Below are 17,500 nucleotides of genomic sequence, written 5' to 3' on the forward strand. Positions count from 1 at the left end.
TAAATCTAAATTGCGCCACGTAATTACCCGGATGTGGCCCTCGCCGACGCCATTAAGCCTGAGCCAGCCCGAAACTCGCAGATCTACCCCCCCCCCCCCCAAAAAAAAACCCCTCCACAATAACTCTGCAACAGCCTCCTAAAAAAAACAAACCGAAAACAAACAACCAGCCTCGTTTTTAAGCGCCCTCCGCCCAAACCGGCGCTGCTCAGAGCCACCTACACCCGGCCCGACCCGATGCCGATCGACTGGCCTGCAGATTCCCGGAACGTCCGTTAAGGTGGCTCGGTCGGAAAGACGGCACCGCTGCTTGTGAGCGATTGTCTCTGGCTTCGCCCGGGAGTGACGTGGAGCAGGGATGCGTCCCGCGTGCAGGCGGGCCCCCGCGCGGCGCCATATGGCTAATGGCAATCGCGTGCGGCAATTAACAGCCCTGATTAATGAAGAAGAGCCTAATCGCAGACTGGTAATTGCACCTCTAACGCTTTGCAGGCTCAGCAGAGGAGTTCGGCAACAGACGGAGTGAGGGAGAAAGGGATGTGCGGAGAGGGAGAGGGAGAGTAGGCAGAGGAGGAGGCTGTTTACACGTTTTGTCATCCTACAACTGTCTCTCTTCATTTTTTGGCTTCTTTTGAGACGATCTTTGGAGTGGAACCCAATAGAGACAAATGCGAAGGTCTGGTTCGTGAGCGCCTCCAACACATGCTCACCGGACCTCGTGCACCCGAGCCTGTGAGGGAAGCTACGTGCCTCAGACGCACGCCGCGTTATCCGAAGGTGTCTGATCAAAGCCTGCTCAGAGGCCCTTTGAAGGAGCGGGTGGCACTTTGCGCCTGTGTCAATATTCCTCTCTGGTGCAAAGAGAGAGAAAGCGATAACGGCACGCCGCACTGAAGCGGGTGGGCGTGCGTACGGACATACAGTTAAGCGCACGCGTGAAATAGAAAGAAGGATAAAGAGAGATAAAGAGAGAGACAGAGAAAGACAGAAGGAGAGAGAGAAGACTCCTGCCTGCTCGCACATATTTCATTGTCAAACCTCCAAGCAGACTGCATTCATTAACAGAGGGATAACAAGAAGAATCTTATTGAGTAATGAGTTTTTCCTTGTCCTAATTAACCAAGCATCAGTGGGATATTTTTAGGAGAAAAACTGTTCAAATGCTCGCCACTTCAACCCAAAATAGATGAGCGCCCATCTCCCCAACCCAGTTTTAAGCGCAAGGAATTCATCTTTTGATTTTAATTAAAGGTGTGCGGCTTTCTCTCTGGCTCTCACCTCCCAGAGCAGGAATTGGATGACCTGGATAGAGAGGGGGAGAGGTAAAATGAGGGAGCAAGGCAAAGAGAGAGGGAAAGAGAGAGAGAAAGAGAGAGAGGGAGAGAGAGAGAGAGAGAGAGAGAGAGATGCTGCAGAATTGCCTGTTCTAAGGTACATCCTCTCTCTCTCCATTCCTCATGCCTGCTCTCCCCATTTCTCATCCTAGAGGTGACTCACAATATCTGTACTTTTTTTTACTCTGTGCGTGCGCGCGGCGCGCGTGTGTGTTGTTTCCCACAAACATAAGCATGCTCATCAGTGGAATGCTAACACAACAGCCTCCAAAATTAGAAGTGGTGGCTGGCATTTTGGCATCTTCGCAGACGGAGCTGTGTCTTTGATGAAGAGGAACTTCTGAATGCTGTCTGGGAGGAGAAGCTGATAGGAAACAGACCGCTACAACTTTATCTGGATTCGTTCGGGATCGTGATAAATGATCAGAATATGTCTAGTATGATAGTGTAGTTGAGGCTCAAGTCATCCTCAAAATATTCAGTCTCTCGGGAAAGGAGACAAATTCATATGACTTGTCTCGTCAATGGGGACAAATAAACTCGCAACATATAATGAGACGGCTCACGTTGTGTTGTATACTTGATGCTATTGCTAAATAAATGCATACGCTCTCAACCTTGAGCACGTCGGCCTAAATGAGCCACTCCTGTTTCTAATGGGCGTGAGTTAAAGTCCTGCATGTGAGAGGGATGCGGCATTTCAACTTCCTGCGGTTTTGCTGGCGCTCTGGCCTTCCCCCATTGAGCAGAGAGAGAGAGAAAGAGAGAGAGAGAGAGAGAGAGAGAGAACGCGTGTAAGCAGAGGAGGCCGGCCAAAGCAAAGCCCAGGCAGGCAGCTGGCCCAGTGGTGGCCCGAGAGCGGCCACTTCAGTTCAAGAGCCCGATTGTGCAACAGCCATGGGGGGGAGTGCTAAAGAAAGAGAGCGCATGTCTTCAAGTGTGAGTGCGGGTGTGTCTCTGGGTTCTTTCCTGGGTGTGTGCGTGTCTCACCTGCACATGATCTCGTGTGTCAATAGCACTCGGCACATCTCCGGATTCTTGTCTTGACCCTCATAAATGATAGGCTGGAGAGAGAAAAAAGAAAGGGAAAATAATTGTGGCTTGACCCCAACCGCCGGGCAGGCAGCTTTACACACAGAGCTGGACACACAATGGCACCAGCTCCGCGGAAAACCACAACACGGCGCAACCCGTCCCAGTGTGCAGAAGACCACACCTCTCCACGCTCTCTTTCTGGTTCTCACACCCACACACACTCTCGCACGCTGGGCTCGGTGTGAGCCCCATTCTGTCAGGCAGGGGGCACTCACCAAATGACCACGTGTCATGTGAGCAATCCAGAGCTCTCCAGAGCTTCTAGCCCACCCCCTCGCCCCCCCTTAACAGTGAGCGTGAAATCACAGAACAGCCAGCCAAACGATGACGGCGGCCCAGTGCACTGTGGGTAGGTCTGGGGTATGCAAGGATATGCAGGGCGGTCCACTGCTGGCACTGCCAGGCTGCGAGTGGCCCATTTAATGCCCACTTTACCCCGGCCGGGGCCTCGGGGCAGGCCAGCGTGAGTGAGCCCACGCATTTCGGCCTTCACGTAGTGAAACCCCTCCTGCCTCTCTGTTGTACCCCTGGTACCTGAAACCTGTAAAGCCTGTATGAGTTCACAGTCACCTGGACACCAAGCAAGTCCCTAGCAATGTTATTATCCCATTATGCCATTGTCATGAAGTCTAATGAAAACCAAGCTTGGAAGGTCAAAAGTGCTTGACACTGTGCACACTGCTGCCCCACAATGGCACGGCGGACACCCTGCGGAGGCATTTGGGACGAGAGTCAACTTGACAGGAAAATACCCTGGAATGTTGTCTAATAATATTGCCACATAAAGTATGTTGTTCCATTTCGGGGCGAGAATGTTTGTGTACCGCACCCTGCTCTCGATGTCCTGCTTCATATCTGTGGGGAGGAGGGGCAGGACTTTTATTGTGCCTTTATAATACTGATTAGATTGATTAGGTTGAGAACATATACAGTGAATATTTGGAATTTCATTGAATGAAATCATTCATTGAGAGATGGGTTAATGCAAATTGCATGGGGAAATGCTGGGGTGTGTGTGTTTGTGAGTCAGCACATGCATGTAAGTGCGTGCGTGCGAGCGTGCATACGTGCGTGCATGTGTGTGTGTGTGTGTGTGTGTGTGTGTGTGTGTGTGTGTGTGTGTGTGTGTGTGTGTGTGTGAAAGTGCATGTGGTGAGCAGTTGGGCTGCCAGACTGGAGCATAGCAAGCCATCTGGCCAAGTCAACAGTTCATCCAAAAAACCTCAGCTTATTTCCACCCACCCATTCCACACAACACGTCTCCCAAAGCTGTGAATCACTTACCCCAGTCCACACACACACTCACACACCTACACAGTGCAGCCCATCACCACTATTCCGCATACACACACACTCACACACTCACGTACACACACAGAAACAAACTGACAGCCATTAACACAAAATAGTTCCAATCACAAGTGCACAAGCTTTTTTCAGTTGCCCACAAAACACTTGTTTGAAAACAAAACGGCCCACAAATTTTTTTTTTAATCTATCAAAAGGAGCTTCGTTCATTTGTGAATTTTTTCCATGTGTCATTGCTGTGATTGGAGGACACTGGTGATCAAGAACATGTGTTTGTTTGGTTTCCCATTGCGGAAATGAGGGTCAAGGTCCTCTAAAAGTGTGCTAGCATGCATCACTGTCTGAGCCCAGAGCTCCAACCCCCAGGCTCTCAGAAAGGGGAGGGGTTAGAGAGTTGGGGGGGGGGGTGCAATAGAGAGAGGGAGAGAGAGAGAGAGAGAGAGAGAGAGAGAGAGAGAGGAGAGAGGAAAGAGAGAGAAAGGGATAGAGAGAAAGAGAGAGGGAGAAAGAGAAAGAGGGAGGGAGAGTTAGAGAGAGAGAGAGAGAGAGAGAGAGAGAAAGAGATGGATAGTGAGAGAGGAATAGAGAGAGAGAGAGAGAGAGAGAGAGAGAGAGAGAGAGAGAGAGAGAGAGAGAGAGAGAGAGAGAGCGCACAGGGCAGGCCACACCGAAATGTCCTCTACCCCACCATGCATTAGTTTCATATGTAAGGACTGCCATTTATCAAGTACTACATTTCCCAGGCAGTGAATAACACTACCAAGCACAGAACTGCTCTAATGCTGGACACAGCTCCCAAAATAGTTTGTCAATTTTTCCTTGTAGGTCCAACTTGGGCCACCGAAACAATGGCTGTGTAACCTTCTGTGTGGGGCAAAAGTGTGCAGGGTGCTCCACGGACGGGCGCGCCACTCAGCCCTAACCCCTCCTCCAGGGATAGCTCATCACGATACAGCCAAACTTGGGAAGAGTGTTGCAGCACAAGCCTAAAAGCCTAAAGGAGCATCAAAGTGATTTAGTTCCTTTGTTTTTCTGTTTTGCATTAACTTTGGCTAAAAAGAGGAAAGGCACAGAAATAAGCCAACAACACACACAAAGACACACACACCTTTTCTCTATGTTATAAAGTAGCATAAATTACCGTTGTTCAGAGACCCATAAGTGCAAGGGTGTAAATATTTGCATATGAGTGGCATTAGGTGGCCACAGAGCATGCACAGAGGGGGGCATTCATATGCTATCTGACATCTTCAGTAGCTCCAAACGGCTCCTGATTGCAGGAAACGTCTAATACAGGAGATTTGTGTCACTTTGTCGCGATGTGTTGACTCTTGGCGAGCGTTTGTGGTGTCCAATCACGACGGCAGCATGCCTGTGAATCCCCTGTCCCCTAATGACTGGGAACACGGCAACGCGACGCCGTGACTGAGGAAGAGCGGGAGCCGTAAATCTCGCGGACGTTTCTGTCGAGAGAGGGCACTTTTAACTTCCTCCCCCACACACGCTCCATGAAGGTTCTGCATCTGGCCGGGCTCTGAACAATCACACACTCACCCACGCGCACACTCGCTCGCACACACACGCACACACGTACGTTCAACAAGCAACAGGGGAGTTGGAGTATACCTGCCAGCTCCTGCTCCCAGCCATGTGAACAAAGCCCTCCTTAAGGAAGGCTAGCAAAAGCATGAGACATGCAGAGTGCGTCCTCGCCGAAGCTGCTGTCAACCTTTCATTAGGCCCCGGCACAGCTTTTAATACATATTTCATCGGGCTCGAACGGCAGCTCACAGCTCGTTTCGCGACCTGCCGCCGCCGCCTTGAAGTGACAACTGCATCTGAAGCATGTAAACAATCCACTCTAAATACATGAGAACACATTTCCCTCTTTGTTAGTGTCACCGGCGAGCGTGTCAGGCGCGGTGCGTAACTCTGTGCGCGCGCGCGCGCGCGTGTGTGTCTGTGCGTGATTTGTCTTTGTTCTGTGGCTCAGCTGTTGCTCAGCAGTGAGAGTGAGAAAAAGAGACAGAGAGGCACAGACAGAGAAAGAGAGAGAGAGAGAGAGAGAGAGAGAAAGAGAGAGAGGGGCCTCTTTTGCACTGCCTTTATCAGATATGTCGCAGACTGAGGCACTGATCATAGATATGGTTTGCCATCCTGACACATAGCTCCCACTCTCTTCTCCTCTACCAGCTCACTGAGAGAGTGTGTCTGGCAGCCAGTATAAGGCATGATGTATAGGGCCAAGTCTTTATCGGGTTTTTAACATGTACTTGTATCATGCACATTCTTGTGCTCATATCACCCTTCTGCCCCAATGCTTCCCTCAATCACAGCTTTCACATCACTCTTTCTTATATTGCCTGTTCCCCACTTTCATACACAGTCCCACACATTCCCTCTGCTGCCAGGAGGTGAGCTCTCAGGAGTGTGGACTCACCCACTGCTAATGAGAAGTGTGTGTTGAGCAACTCCATAAACCTGCTCTGTAGGAACAGGGCACCGCTGGGACGCAGCCAGCCTGCGAGGCCCTGAGCTTCTGTAGGCCTTCTGTGCTGAGTTATGAGCTCTTAATGGGGAATCTTAAACACGTCGTGAGAGCTCAGCAACCTGGACCGGGCCAGACCCTCACCGGGTTTGGAGAGAGCTTGGTGAAACCATCTTAAAGACGTACTGCTCAATAACCCAAAGCACGTCCGCTCTTCGCGCCGATGGGGACGACTAAATGGCTCCGTCACCAACTATGCTTTGGGGGGCGGAGTAAAAATGGTATTGTATGGAAATATGTGGAGTTGATGGGGTTCAACTCAGTGAAAGGAATAGTGGGAAATGTAGTGAAAGGCTCTTTGTTGCAAAGGGACCTGGGGGATTTGAGCCTTCACGACTCAGGGAGAGCAGAGTACTACTATATTATGCCAGCGTGTCTACTTGGGTGCCAAACTACCCGAACTCCCTCCCTCTCTCTCTCTCTCTGTCTCTCTCTCTCTCTCCCTCTCTCTCCCACTCTCTCTCTCTCACTCCCACTCCCTCTTTCTCTTTTTCACTGCTCACCACATCATTAACAGGTATTGCAGTGGCCTTTGCTGTGGTTCACAGAAATAGCCTGTAAATCAACCGCTGAAATATGCGCTTGTGTGTGTGTGTTTGGGGGGGGGGGGGGGGCGACGCTGGCGAGATAAACGGCTTTTTATCGAGGCACGGCTCTGAAAACCCGAGTGATGGGCTGTCCTCCGGCCCCCGCGTTTACTCGTCCAGCACACCACCCCACACCTTTATAAACCTGCCTGACTACACACCACCCCACACCTTTATAAACCTGCCTGACTACACACCACCCTACACCTTTATAAACCTGCCTGACTACACACCACCCAAACAGCTTTCTGCAGCAACAGCTCCATCTCACACACACACACACACACACACACACACACACACACACACACACACACACACACACACTCACACACACACACACACACAAACAGCAGAGTCATGTGCGTGCGCTTCACACAGCGGAGGAAAACTATGGACTTGTGCCTGTGACCCTGACACAGCTAAATGACTACATGGGCAAACCCTTCTATTATGACTCGCTGAAGCAGCGTGCAAGCCCTCTATTGCGGTTTGCATACGCAGTTTAGTGCATTTAAGTAACACGCATACGTAGTGATTTGCTTGTAATCAAGGACGGCGTGGTAACGGGGCAAATAAACAAGCGTCACTAAGGTTTGCGAGAGCAGCGACTGCAGCGCTGTTTGGCAGCTGGAAGAGAGAGGGCCCGCACTGATTCTCCTTTCAGGCGCGCGCGAGTGCAGCTTGCTGGCATCATGACAGCATGTGATACGTTATGTGCTTGGGTGGCTTCACTGCTACAGTGTCACAGGCCTGTGACGCTGAGCGCCATCACCTACTAATTTCCTGCCATCTCTACACACTTCATCCTGTGCCACCAGTCACGTAACACCTACTCTCCACTGCGTAGAAGAAAGGGATTTGAATTCGTCGTTTAGTAAAGGGGATTGTTGTCACATTGTCATTACATGACAAAGTCCTTTATTTCACTTAATATAACGATATAACGATAATTCAAGCTTTGTTCTAATAATGCGTTCACATTCCAAAACTTCAGTAACACGCATGAAAAGTTGAATCCTTCCAGATGGGCTTCCAGGCTGGAATAAACCACAACACGGAAACCAACAAGAAGGGTAGGCAACCTATCACAGAGAGTGCCACAGCGATCAGATGGAAAACTGAGGGAGAAGCCCTCCAGGCCGAGCATGCTGGGAAACACGCTCAGCTGCTGGCGGTTTCAGGACTCACTTTCCTGGCTGCTCCAGTTTCCAGTAGGACACGCATTTTAACACACACAAAGATGTTGCAGATTGGGCGACAGAGACAGAGGCACGTATGCAATTCAAATGATGCTCCACTGGAACTCTGTGTGCATTTCATGGTAGGGAATATGGAAAACAAGGAGAATCCATGCAACAACAACAACAACAACAACAAAAACCCTAACAGTGCTACTACACTTCCTGCCATATGACCACTTCCTGAATAAATCCAACTGTACACATACAAACAGGTATACAAAGCTCACACATGTTGCCTTTTACAGAGTGCTATACACACTCATACAAACATAACGAAAACACCAGTCATCTTAAACACTTTATCAAGGGCTCAGTGTCATATTTAGATATTAGCTCCACATGACCCAAAGCACACCGTACAACATAACTCCAAACTCAGTAGGGTGAAGGCAACATACATAGCACACCCTTAAGAAACACACACACAAACACACACGCGCACACACACACACACACACACACACACACAAATAAGTATGATATGTCCTGCTCTGGCAGTACAGTGTGATTTATATTATTAGTATTATTAATATCATTATTATTGTTAAATTATTATTGATATGTACTTTCAGTATAAGGCCTTACCTGTTTAGTCATGGAGTCAATCAAACGTACGTAGAAATCTTGTTCTGTCCTTATGCCTGTAGTAAAGAACATTGAAATTACTGACTAAAATCAAGAACTCACAAATACAGTTAACCAGATGTGTTCCAGGTGTGTTCTGCTACTGACAGAACACCTAGTAGAAGTCACTATGTTAGTATATAATGCTACAGTAATTTATCCAGTTTCAGAAGAACAAAATTAAGACCGCTACATGACAACAAGTACCTTTTAATCCACTTAGATACATATGCTATACATATCAAAATGCCTTTAATCGGCTGAGTGAAATTTTCTTTCAATTTCTATGTTTTTTGCAAACAAAAAACAAATGACAGCTGTGGGGAGGTAACAGCGCACCGTTACGAAACAAAAACCAAACTGGGACACTTCATTTTATTTTGTAAGTGAAGTTAATTCAGCCAAGTAATTTGTGTACTATTTCAAATTCATGACAAACAGGAAATATGTTTAGAAATCGCAGGATTCGCATTTATAACCCACTAAACACAAAACGTCACAAGTGAGCGCAATAAAACGTGAAATGTTTGATGCATCTGATTGCATTAGGAAACAGCAAAAATAATAAAAGGTTAGGTCATCATCTTCCTCATGTAGAGCGAGGCACATCATTGTCAGGGCAGATCTAAACCGGACATATTTATTGATGTCGCATTTAAACTGAACGCCTATGACACCTAATACGTTTGTTTTAATCAGTGTTATTTTTAATGATCCGAGACAGCGTATTTGAGTTAATATGTGTTTGCTGTTCGATAATTAGGTTACGTAAAGGGCGTGTTTACGGAATTACAATAATAATAATAATGATAATTATAATTATTATTATTATTATTATTATTATTATTATTATTATTATTATTATTATTATTATTATTACTACAGCGACAACAATAACCACAACAATAATAATAATAGTTTGTACAAAACTTTGTGCAAAAGATGATACAAAAACTATTGTAAACGTCACATTTTGAAACCATGAATTTATCACTACCTCCACAAATAAATAAAATAATAATAATAATAATAATAATAATAATAATAATAATAATAATAATAATAATAATAATTGTACTACTAATAAAAAATATCACAATAATAATTCCGCAGCGTGATGTATTTATGATCAGTTATGTGTCTTTTTGGCTGAGGAGGTGCTTGTAGATAGATTCCCCAGGGATTTTTTCTTGCAAAGATAAACCGCGTTTAAATGAATGTGTGGAGGCTTACCGTTGCTGTAGAGAAGCTGCAATCTGTAATGTATCCCATTATTTGTCTTTTCCCCGGTAGGTTCCTAGAAAAATAAATGTACACATTAGCAAAACTTCAGTCCCCGCCTTCCTCGGGCCCAGCGCGGCCGCACACGGGACAATTCCCATGTGGAATAACGGGAGGCCAAAGTTAAATTCGTGGACGCACGACATATGACAGACTAAATCAAGGCAACTCCCAGCTGTATTCAAGTAAATAAACAATTTTTTTTTGCTAAAGCGATATTGCAGTGTAGACTAATTATTGATTGTCACCTCTTACTAATTATTGTGTGTCACGTCTGCATTGCTCAGTCTGATAACAAGCAAAGGCAAAACGTAGGTGTACATGGAAAGGCATTCAAATGAAGAAACTGATACAGCCTAATAAAATAAACCTTTGACCACCTATGAACATTTATTTTTCTAAAAGCTTTTAATCATTGCAGTTAACCAGGGTGGGTCTATACTGGCTAATAGCGGTATAAAAGTATAATTACATAAGTACACGTTTTTCGTGCGCATTAATTGAGGAAATACTTCGCCAGTGATCATAATTAAAAAGAGAATTGATCATATTAAACTTTAACCTTCCGCCGAAACAACTCTCCTTCACTGACTTTTTTCCATGCAGAGAAACTTGGTGAAATTTAAAGAACGCTAAGCGGTGTGTGAAAAACAGCTAAAACAGCTTTGATGAAAGCTACTTTGCGCTTGGCTAATAAATCATTAATATGGCAAAAAGAATCAAATTACAGCTCTGACAGCAAACCTCCAGTAAAGGGGAGCACAAAACCAACTGGAGGAAAGGCCGCTTTACAACACTGTCTGTGGACACGTAGCGCGTTTGAAGTGGGTGCAGTATAAACTAATTGTTTTATGTCGTCTATTTTGATGTATCCCCCCCAACCCCATTTCAAATTACTCATCAAAAATAAATAAAGAATCCAAATGATCTTGAAAGCTTGCCAAAGCGCCAGGCCTACAAATGTTACTTGCCTTTTCCTTTTCCACAAATCCAACAAAAGACGTTCTTTCGATTTCCACGGGCTGTCCTTGTCTGTCGTACAGAGCCAAAACGAAATGGAAGAAATTGGATTTCCGTAGATTCGAAGGGGGCTGCTTCTCGAAGTGCGCCCGGGCAAGACCTACACCGCTACATGGAAACGAGAGAAGGAGAGCAGAGGCGCATGAGGCGATACAGCACAGCCTGTTTGAAAACTGTAGGAGAAATCGATATCAAATGTAGGCCTATAAATTCACAATTTTACCGTAAAACACATATTTTAAGCTTTTGAGTTGCATAACACTTATGCAAAACAGTGTTTTGTGTATTATATTTTTAGAATAATATGTTCAAATGCATTAATAATGCATACAAATTTCCAAAAAATCTCGAGTCATAACAGTAATAAGTACTCAATATTTATAGCTGTGTGGAAGCTGTAGGTGTGCTTGATCTGTAAATAAATATTTGCGTGTGCTCTATTGTATTTTGCAACGATATATATAGTCATCCTAATTTAAGATTTTTTAATTAATAAAAAAGTAATTACGCAAGTGGTTATGCTCATGTTTCAGAAAGAAGAATGTAAAACGAAGACTTGTCCTGGGTTTACATCTAACCACGTACGGTAGATCACGCAAAACACGTATTTTAAATACACTCATTTGGATGGTTGCTGAAATGTTAATTTCAGTTTTAAACACAACTTGGGTGGGTTATCTCTCTGGGGTTCTCGTTTTAATTTAAATATGTTATAATTAAACAATTTAACTCTATTATATTTCGAAACATCGAGAGAAACGCGACAAACATTTGGTTGATCGCAACACTAAATCTACTTGATTTTAAGATTTCTCACCAGAATTTTAAGAAAGACGCCCGATTAAGGTTTAAGGTGCTAAACAAGTATACACGCCACTTTTACGTCCTCTTTGGATGATAGGATGAGAAGTATCTGTCTGGGTTACTATAAGGTAACGTGGTGAGCTGGATGCTGCCTCCGTCTTACCTCTGAGCGGCTGTGTTCGCATCCAGTACCCCGGCACCCTGCATCCATGTTCGGACAGCGTTCATCCCAGCGCCGACAGGCTCCTCTTTCATGCTACTCCCACTCCTTTGAATGCTCTCCTGAATGCCAAACATGAAAACGGACTTCTTCCTGACACTCTTACAGTTTGTCTTAAGTCTCTTCTCCTTTCGATCGCTCGGTGCAAAAAAAAAAAAAAAGAAGAAGAAGAAGATAGCTTAGAGGTCTACGGGTGGGCAGGTGTCTCTGCGTTTCACTCTAATGCCGCTTCCTCTGTGAAACAGAAAAGCAAAAAAAAAAAAAAAAAAAAAAAAAAAAAAATCTTAACGTGTCATAAGAGACGCAAGGTGTCAGCATCCAGGTTTGGGAGCACCGCGCGACGACCAGCGGAGCGCAGAGAGGCGCGTGCTATCAGACGTTGGACTCTTCTGTCAAGAGAGCGCAGCTTGTCAAGAAAAACCCCTCTAATGTCACGTTAAGAAACAATAGGATCAAAACAGCCTTTGCGGTCGGCTAGATCAGATGTCATCATCCGAAGGCTGGCTTTTGCTTTATTTGTCTTTCTTTTCGCTTTCTCCCACACACACACAAAGCTTATTCTATGATCAGATCTAAATGAACGAGCAATATGAAATCAAGAAAGAGAGGTGGACCCTCGCGGCGGCAGATCCCTCGTTGCTCTCCCTTGTTCAAACGGGAGTGATTTGTGTTCTTTCCCAAAGGAATCCGGATTTGACTATCTCTGGGAACTAAACACAAGCAAACTAAACCCCCCGAAGGGAAGAGGGAGTGCCTGTGTGCGCGTAGGGCCGCCCCACACCCCCCAAACCCAGGCGAGCCCGCACTCCCCGTTAGCTGGCCACCCAACCGCGGAGCGCGCAGCCTGATTGCGTGTCGCGGCCCGCCCTCGCCACTTAGCGCGCGGCGCGTTTGCGAGAGAAAAGCCACGAGAAGTTCTGCGCGCTGCGCGGCAGGGGCGGAACAGCCCGCCAGCGCGCGCAGGGCGCGCGCGCGAGCTAATAGAGCTTTACTTCGTGTTGGCTCGGATGGAGCACGCTGCGCTGTCGACGTGGGGCCAAAGAGCACAAAGCAGGTCTTTGAAATCTTACTTACCGTTATCCACTCCAGGTGCAGGAAGAAACACGGTGCATCGTGCATTATAAATTCATCCAGAGTTCCGATTGCCCGCAAAGAACAAACTCCCGACGGGACAGTTCAAATATGCAGATTAGAGAGTTGGCTACACTGATAGTCGAAGGTGATTTAGCCAGTAACTTCGATAATAAATAAGGTAGATAATAAGAACTAAGGACTCCTTAGGTTCACGGGTTATAGCTAAATAACGTTGGAAATAATGTTTATAACACATATAGCACTACAAAATATTTCACAGCGAGTTTGAAAAGACGCCTAGATAATTGTAAATGTTAGAAAATGAGTCTATTAAAATATATTGTATGTGTGTAGTGAATCGATTAACATTTACCATCTTTAATTTTTCCTAGGAAAAAATAAACTACAAGATACTGTTAGTTATGGACACAGAGGTCGTTAATTTTTTCCAGCGCTGCTAAAAACTGACCATATATGGCACTTGCCTCGTGAAAATGGGAAAATAGCTTTGAAAAAACCCTAACGTATTTCTGGTCACCAGTTCAAAAGCAAGTGATTTTGCTTAGTCCAACAATCAACCTTTCTCTCAAGCACTAGTCGTTACAATATTACAGAGTAAGTTTTCCCCGTGAGTCACAATTATGCACAACGTATAATCTATTTCCAAAAGAAATGTTTTACAGAATGAAGAATCTCTCTCTCTCTCTCTCTCTCTCTCTCTCTCTCTCTCTGTGTGTGTGTGTGTGTGTGTATGTGTGTGTGTGTGTGTGTGTGTGTGTGTTTACTGCATAGAATATGGTGATGAAACACTGTTAGTTCCAGTTTTTAAGTCTATATGACATCTCTTGAGTCTAAGCTATATAATTGCTCTCACTAACTGTAGCGGTCGGCTGTGGTCAAATGCTCTTCTGCCTGACACCACATACACTCACTCACACCACTGGAAGACCAGACTTGTTGTTTTTTATGTTTTTATTTATTTATTACATATTTTACTGCATGTTGTTTTTGTTTATTTGCTTGTTATTTGTTTAGTTTAGTTTGTGCGCGTGCGTGTGTGTACGCGCCTGTATGTGTGTATTATTTAATGACTTGAGAAATAATTTTGAAAATCCTGAATTGTGTATTAACTAATATTTTAGATTTTGTATTTTAGTCTCAAAACCGCTCTTCAAATTATCTATCTGGCAACGTTATTTAGTATAATTTAGCCAACAGATAGCAGTATAAATATGTGTCGAGCCGGAATATTACAGGCCAAAGCCCAAACATAAACTTAACTAACAATTTAAATTAAGCGATGATTCGTAAAGTGAACAAAAGCAGAAAACACTAGCAGATATTATTTTGGAGCATGGAACACACTCAGCATCTAAAACGAGCTTGCATGCTGGTGACAGCGGCAACGAAAGCCCCGAGGCTGTAACCGCATCCAAGGAGTAAACTGTCGGCGTGGGGATCCTCTGTTCTCCCAGAATGTCTCGCCTTTTATACAAACATCTGATTCTACAAAACGTCTGATTTTACAAAAACGTCTGACTTCTGCTACCCATTCATTAATGATGATTATAATTACACCGATGTAGAAAATGAGTTACTATATTTTACCTTTGGCAAGCCAATGTGCTTTCAAACCAGGCTTTGTTGTTTCCGAAAACAAAACCAAAAAAAACTTAATTGGTATTTTACAGCCTATAGAGAATATTACTCAAACTATTGTTTACATATAAAAATATCTGAGATGTCTAACATTTTGGCCGAACCGAGAACAAGCAAGTTCAAGTGGGAAACAAAAAGTGTTCCATCTTGAAAACACAACATTGCCATCTTGTGGCCACTGCTGGCAACGTAAATTCACCTAATATGGTTTATTAAGCTGAAACATGCAGGTAAAACTTGGCATGTTTTCTGTTTCTGGTTTCTGTTTATTATCCGGTTTCTGGTAAGACGGATCTTGACACATTATCACTGTTAAAGACGATTTATCATAGATGAGGTCTTAATTGAAATAGCCTCTTTAATAGTTATGACAATAACACTAGTTTTGGAAAGCAGACGTTATTCACAATATGAAGTTAAATACAAACCACTTTACTCTAACAAGTATTTTTCTCCATTGCTGTATTCATAATTGTAAAAATTCAGAATGCAGCAAATACAGAAACACAAGAACACAGCAAGTATTCTGTTTTCTGACTGCTAAAGAGAGAGAGAGAGACAGAGAGAGAGACAGAGAGAGAGACAGAGAGAGAGAGAGACAGAGAGAGAGAGAGAGACAGAGAGAGAGAGAGAGAGAGAGAGAGAGAGAGAGACAGAGAGAGAGAGAGAGAGAGAGAGAGAGACAGAGAGAGAGAAAGAAAGAAAGAAGGGGGGGGGAGGAACCCCCCCAGAGAAGACCTCAGACTGTGAGGACAACATAATTTATATGCTGTTTCCGTGAGAAAAAAAACAGACGTCGGGAATATCTGTCCTAGCCAGACTGAGAGATGGCTTTGTTGGTCTCCTTCACATATTTTTACTTTCTTTTTTTTACAGAGGTCAGAGTTCAAGGCTACCCTTGATCATGTGGATGGAGCAGGGTGACGGGGGAATGCGCTTTGATTTGCTAATGCTTCCTCCATTCTTTTTCCCTGCCCCTCACACTAAAGGGACTTCAAGCAATCACACAGGAAGACCTGCTATGTGCTCTCCCTGCTCCTGCTGCCCAGCACGCACGCACACACACACACACACACACACACACACACACACATTTCCTTACTCGAGTGCTGCATGAGGAAAACCATGGAGATTCTGTAAGCAATCAGTCAGTGGATTCTGAGGAAATGCTATGCAAATATTAAATATCATAATTCATTATCAGGTGCATGTTTGATACTTTTGTACATTCCTCTGTTGACTTCTTAAAATAAAATGTTTAAAGATGGCAGAAATACAAACATACAGACACACACAGAGAAAGAGAGAGAGACAACGAGAGAGAGAGAGAGAGAGAGAGATTCCTTGCCGTTTGAAAAATGGTGACTGGTCATATCAGGAAATGAGTGCATATATCCTGTCTGCTTCTCTCCATTAGATGGTTTTGATGGTTTCTACAGTCTGACATTACCTCACCACTAAGGTGTAGAAGGTGTGTGCATGTCTGTGTGTGTGTGTGTGTGTGTGTGTGTGTGTGTGTGTGTGTGTCTGTGTGTGTGTGTCTGTGTGTGTGTGTGTGTGTGTGTGTGCGCGTGTGCGTGTAAGATAGAGAGAATCTGCTCAATTCATTTCACATGTGGGTTAAATGTCTGCTAGGACCTGTTACATTTTGAAAACATCTTTCTAAAAGAAATAAGACCTTTTTACAAGCATTTAAAATCGCTGTTGAAGAAAATGAGTTCATACAGTAGGTTTTGATTTATTCTGACATTCAGTTCTAGTTATATCAAACTTCAGGCAACGTTTACTGAGCTCAGCTGTGGTTCAAACAGTAGTCAGCTTTCTCAGTCATCATTTCACATGTTCATGTAGTAAAATAGTGAACAAGAGAATAAAACTAGAATGCTGCAATGATCAGACTTTCCATTCTCAGTCAAAGTTAGATTCAAATGGCAAAATATACTGAAAACATTCGTTTAAAAAATCACCCCAACAGTAAATGTAAAAATTATGTTTCCACTAAGCCAAGCATCTCTCCCGTAAGGAACAATGAGAAAATTCATTAAGTTGCAAAACAAATAAATAAAGATAGGCATTTGCCAAGTTTGTTCATACATTGTTAAATGTATTCATGCTTACAAATGCAATAAATGCCAAATAATACTGAAGAGAGGGACTTCGTTCATCTACTGGCACCAGTTCAAATCCATGGCTGTCAGCTATTCTCACTCCTACCACTAGAGGTCACTAAAGTGTTCATACAAGCTTAAGGCCACTTCACACAATGCCTGGTGCTGCATAATACTGTAGTTCTGCATATCAAAACCTTTTTACACAGACGTTTGTACACAGCTATAATTAGTATCTATGACTTGTTTCAATGCATACACACCAAAATATTTGGTACCTGACAAGACAACTTTGGAGCATTGCTTTATGTTACATTAGTGCAAATGCAGTGGCATATGCATATAAGAAAACAAAAAAAAGTATTAATAACTGGGAGAAAAATCTGGCTACCACAAATACGTGCTGGGTGCTTACAGTGCCTCCAAGTGCTGTCTTCAAAGGTCAAATGATTCAGGTGGATCTAGACTGGTCTAGACCTTTAAATCTTGCAGTCCTGGGGTGAGGGAGAGCCTGACATCATGGAGGTTTGCAGGTTGAACTTAACAGGCATATGGAGTTAAATGTTCCCTTGTCCAGGTAAAGCATTCACGTGA

The 17,500-nt window shown here is 44.3% G+C and overlaps 2 protein-coding genes across 7 annotated transcripts in view; both read right to left on the minus strand.

Moving 5' to 3' along the window:
• Window positions 1-12,786, minus strand: part of ebf1a (EBF transcription factor 1a) — a 105,101-nt gene extending 92,315 nt beyond the window's left edge. For all 5 annotated transcript variants that reach the window (XR_014117467.1, XM_081698682.1, XM_035532294.2 and 2 more), the window contains exons 1-5: window positions 12,009-12,786; window positions 10,993-11,149; window positions 9,974-10,037; window positions 8,702-8,757; window positions 2,325-2,398 (exon numbers count right to left, since the gene is read on the minus strand). Coding sequence is in view for 4 of the 5 variants with exons in the window: in XM_081698682.1 (XP_081554808.1) it covers window positions 2,325-2,398; window positions 8,702-8,757; window positions 9,974-10,037; window positions 10,993-11,149; window positions 12,009-12,142 (485 nt within the window). In the remaining variant the exon portion in view is untranslated. The remainder of the gene's footprint in view (window positions 1-2,324; window positions 2,399-8,701; window positions 8,758-9,973; window positions 10,038-10,992; window positions 11,150-12,008) is intronic.
• Window positions 12,787-16,284: 3,498 nt separating this feature from the next.
• The window catches only part of rnf145a (ring finger protein 145a), a 16,209-nt gene continuing 14,993 nt past the window's right edge, over window positions 16,285-17,500 (minus strand). For both annotated transcript variants that reach the window (XM_027022566.3, XM_081699179.1), the window contains one exon: window positions 16,285-17,500. This exon is cut by the window's right edge and continues 597 nt beyond it. The gene's annotated coding sequence lies outside the window, so the exon portion shown is untranslated.

The sequence above is a fragment of the Electrophorus electricus genome, chromosome 16 (genome assembly GCF_041902795.1).
Source record: "Electrophorus electricus isolate QZ-2024a chromosome 16, ASM4190279v1, whole genome shotgun sequence".
In the NCBI taxonomy this organism is placed as follows: Eukaryota; Metazoa; Chordata; class Actinopteri; order Gymnotiformes; family Gymnotidae; genus Electrophorus; species Electrophorus electricus.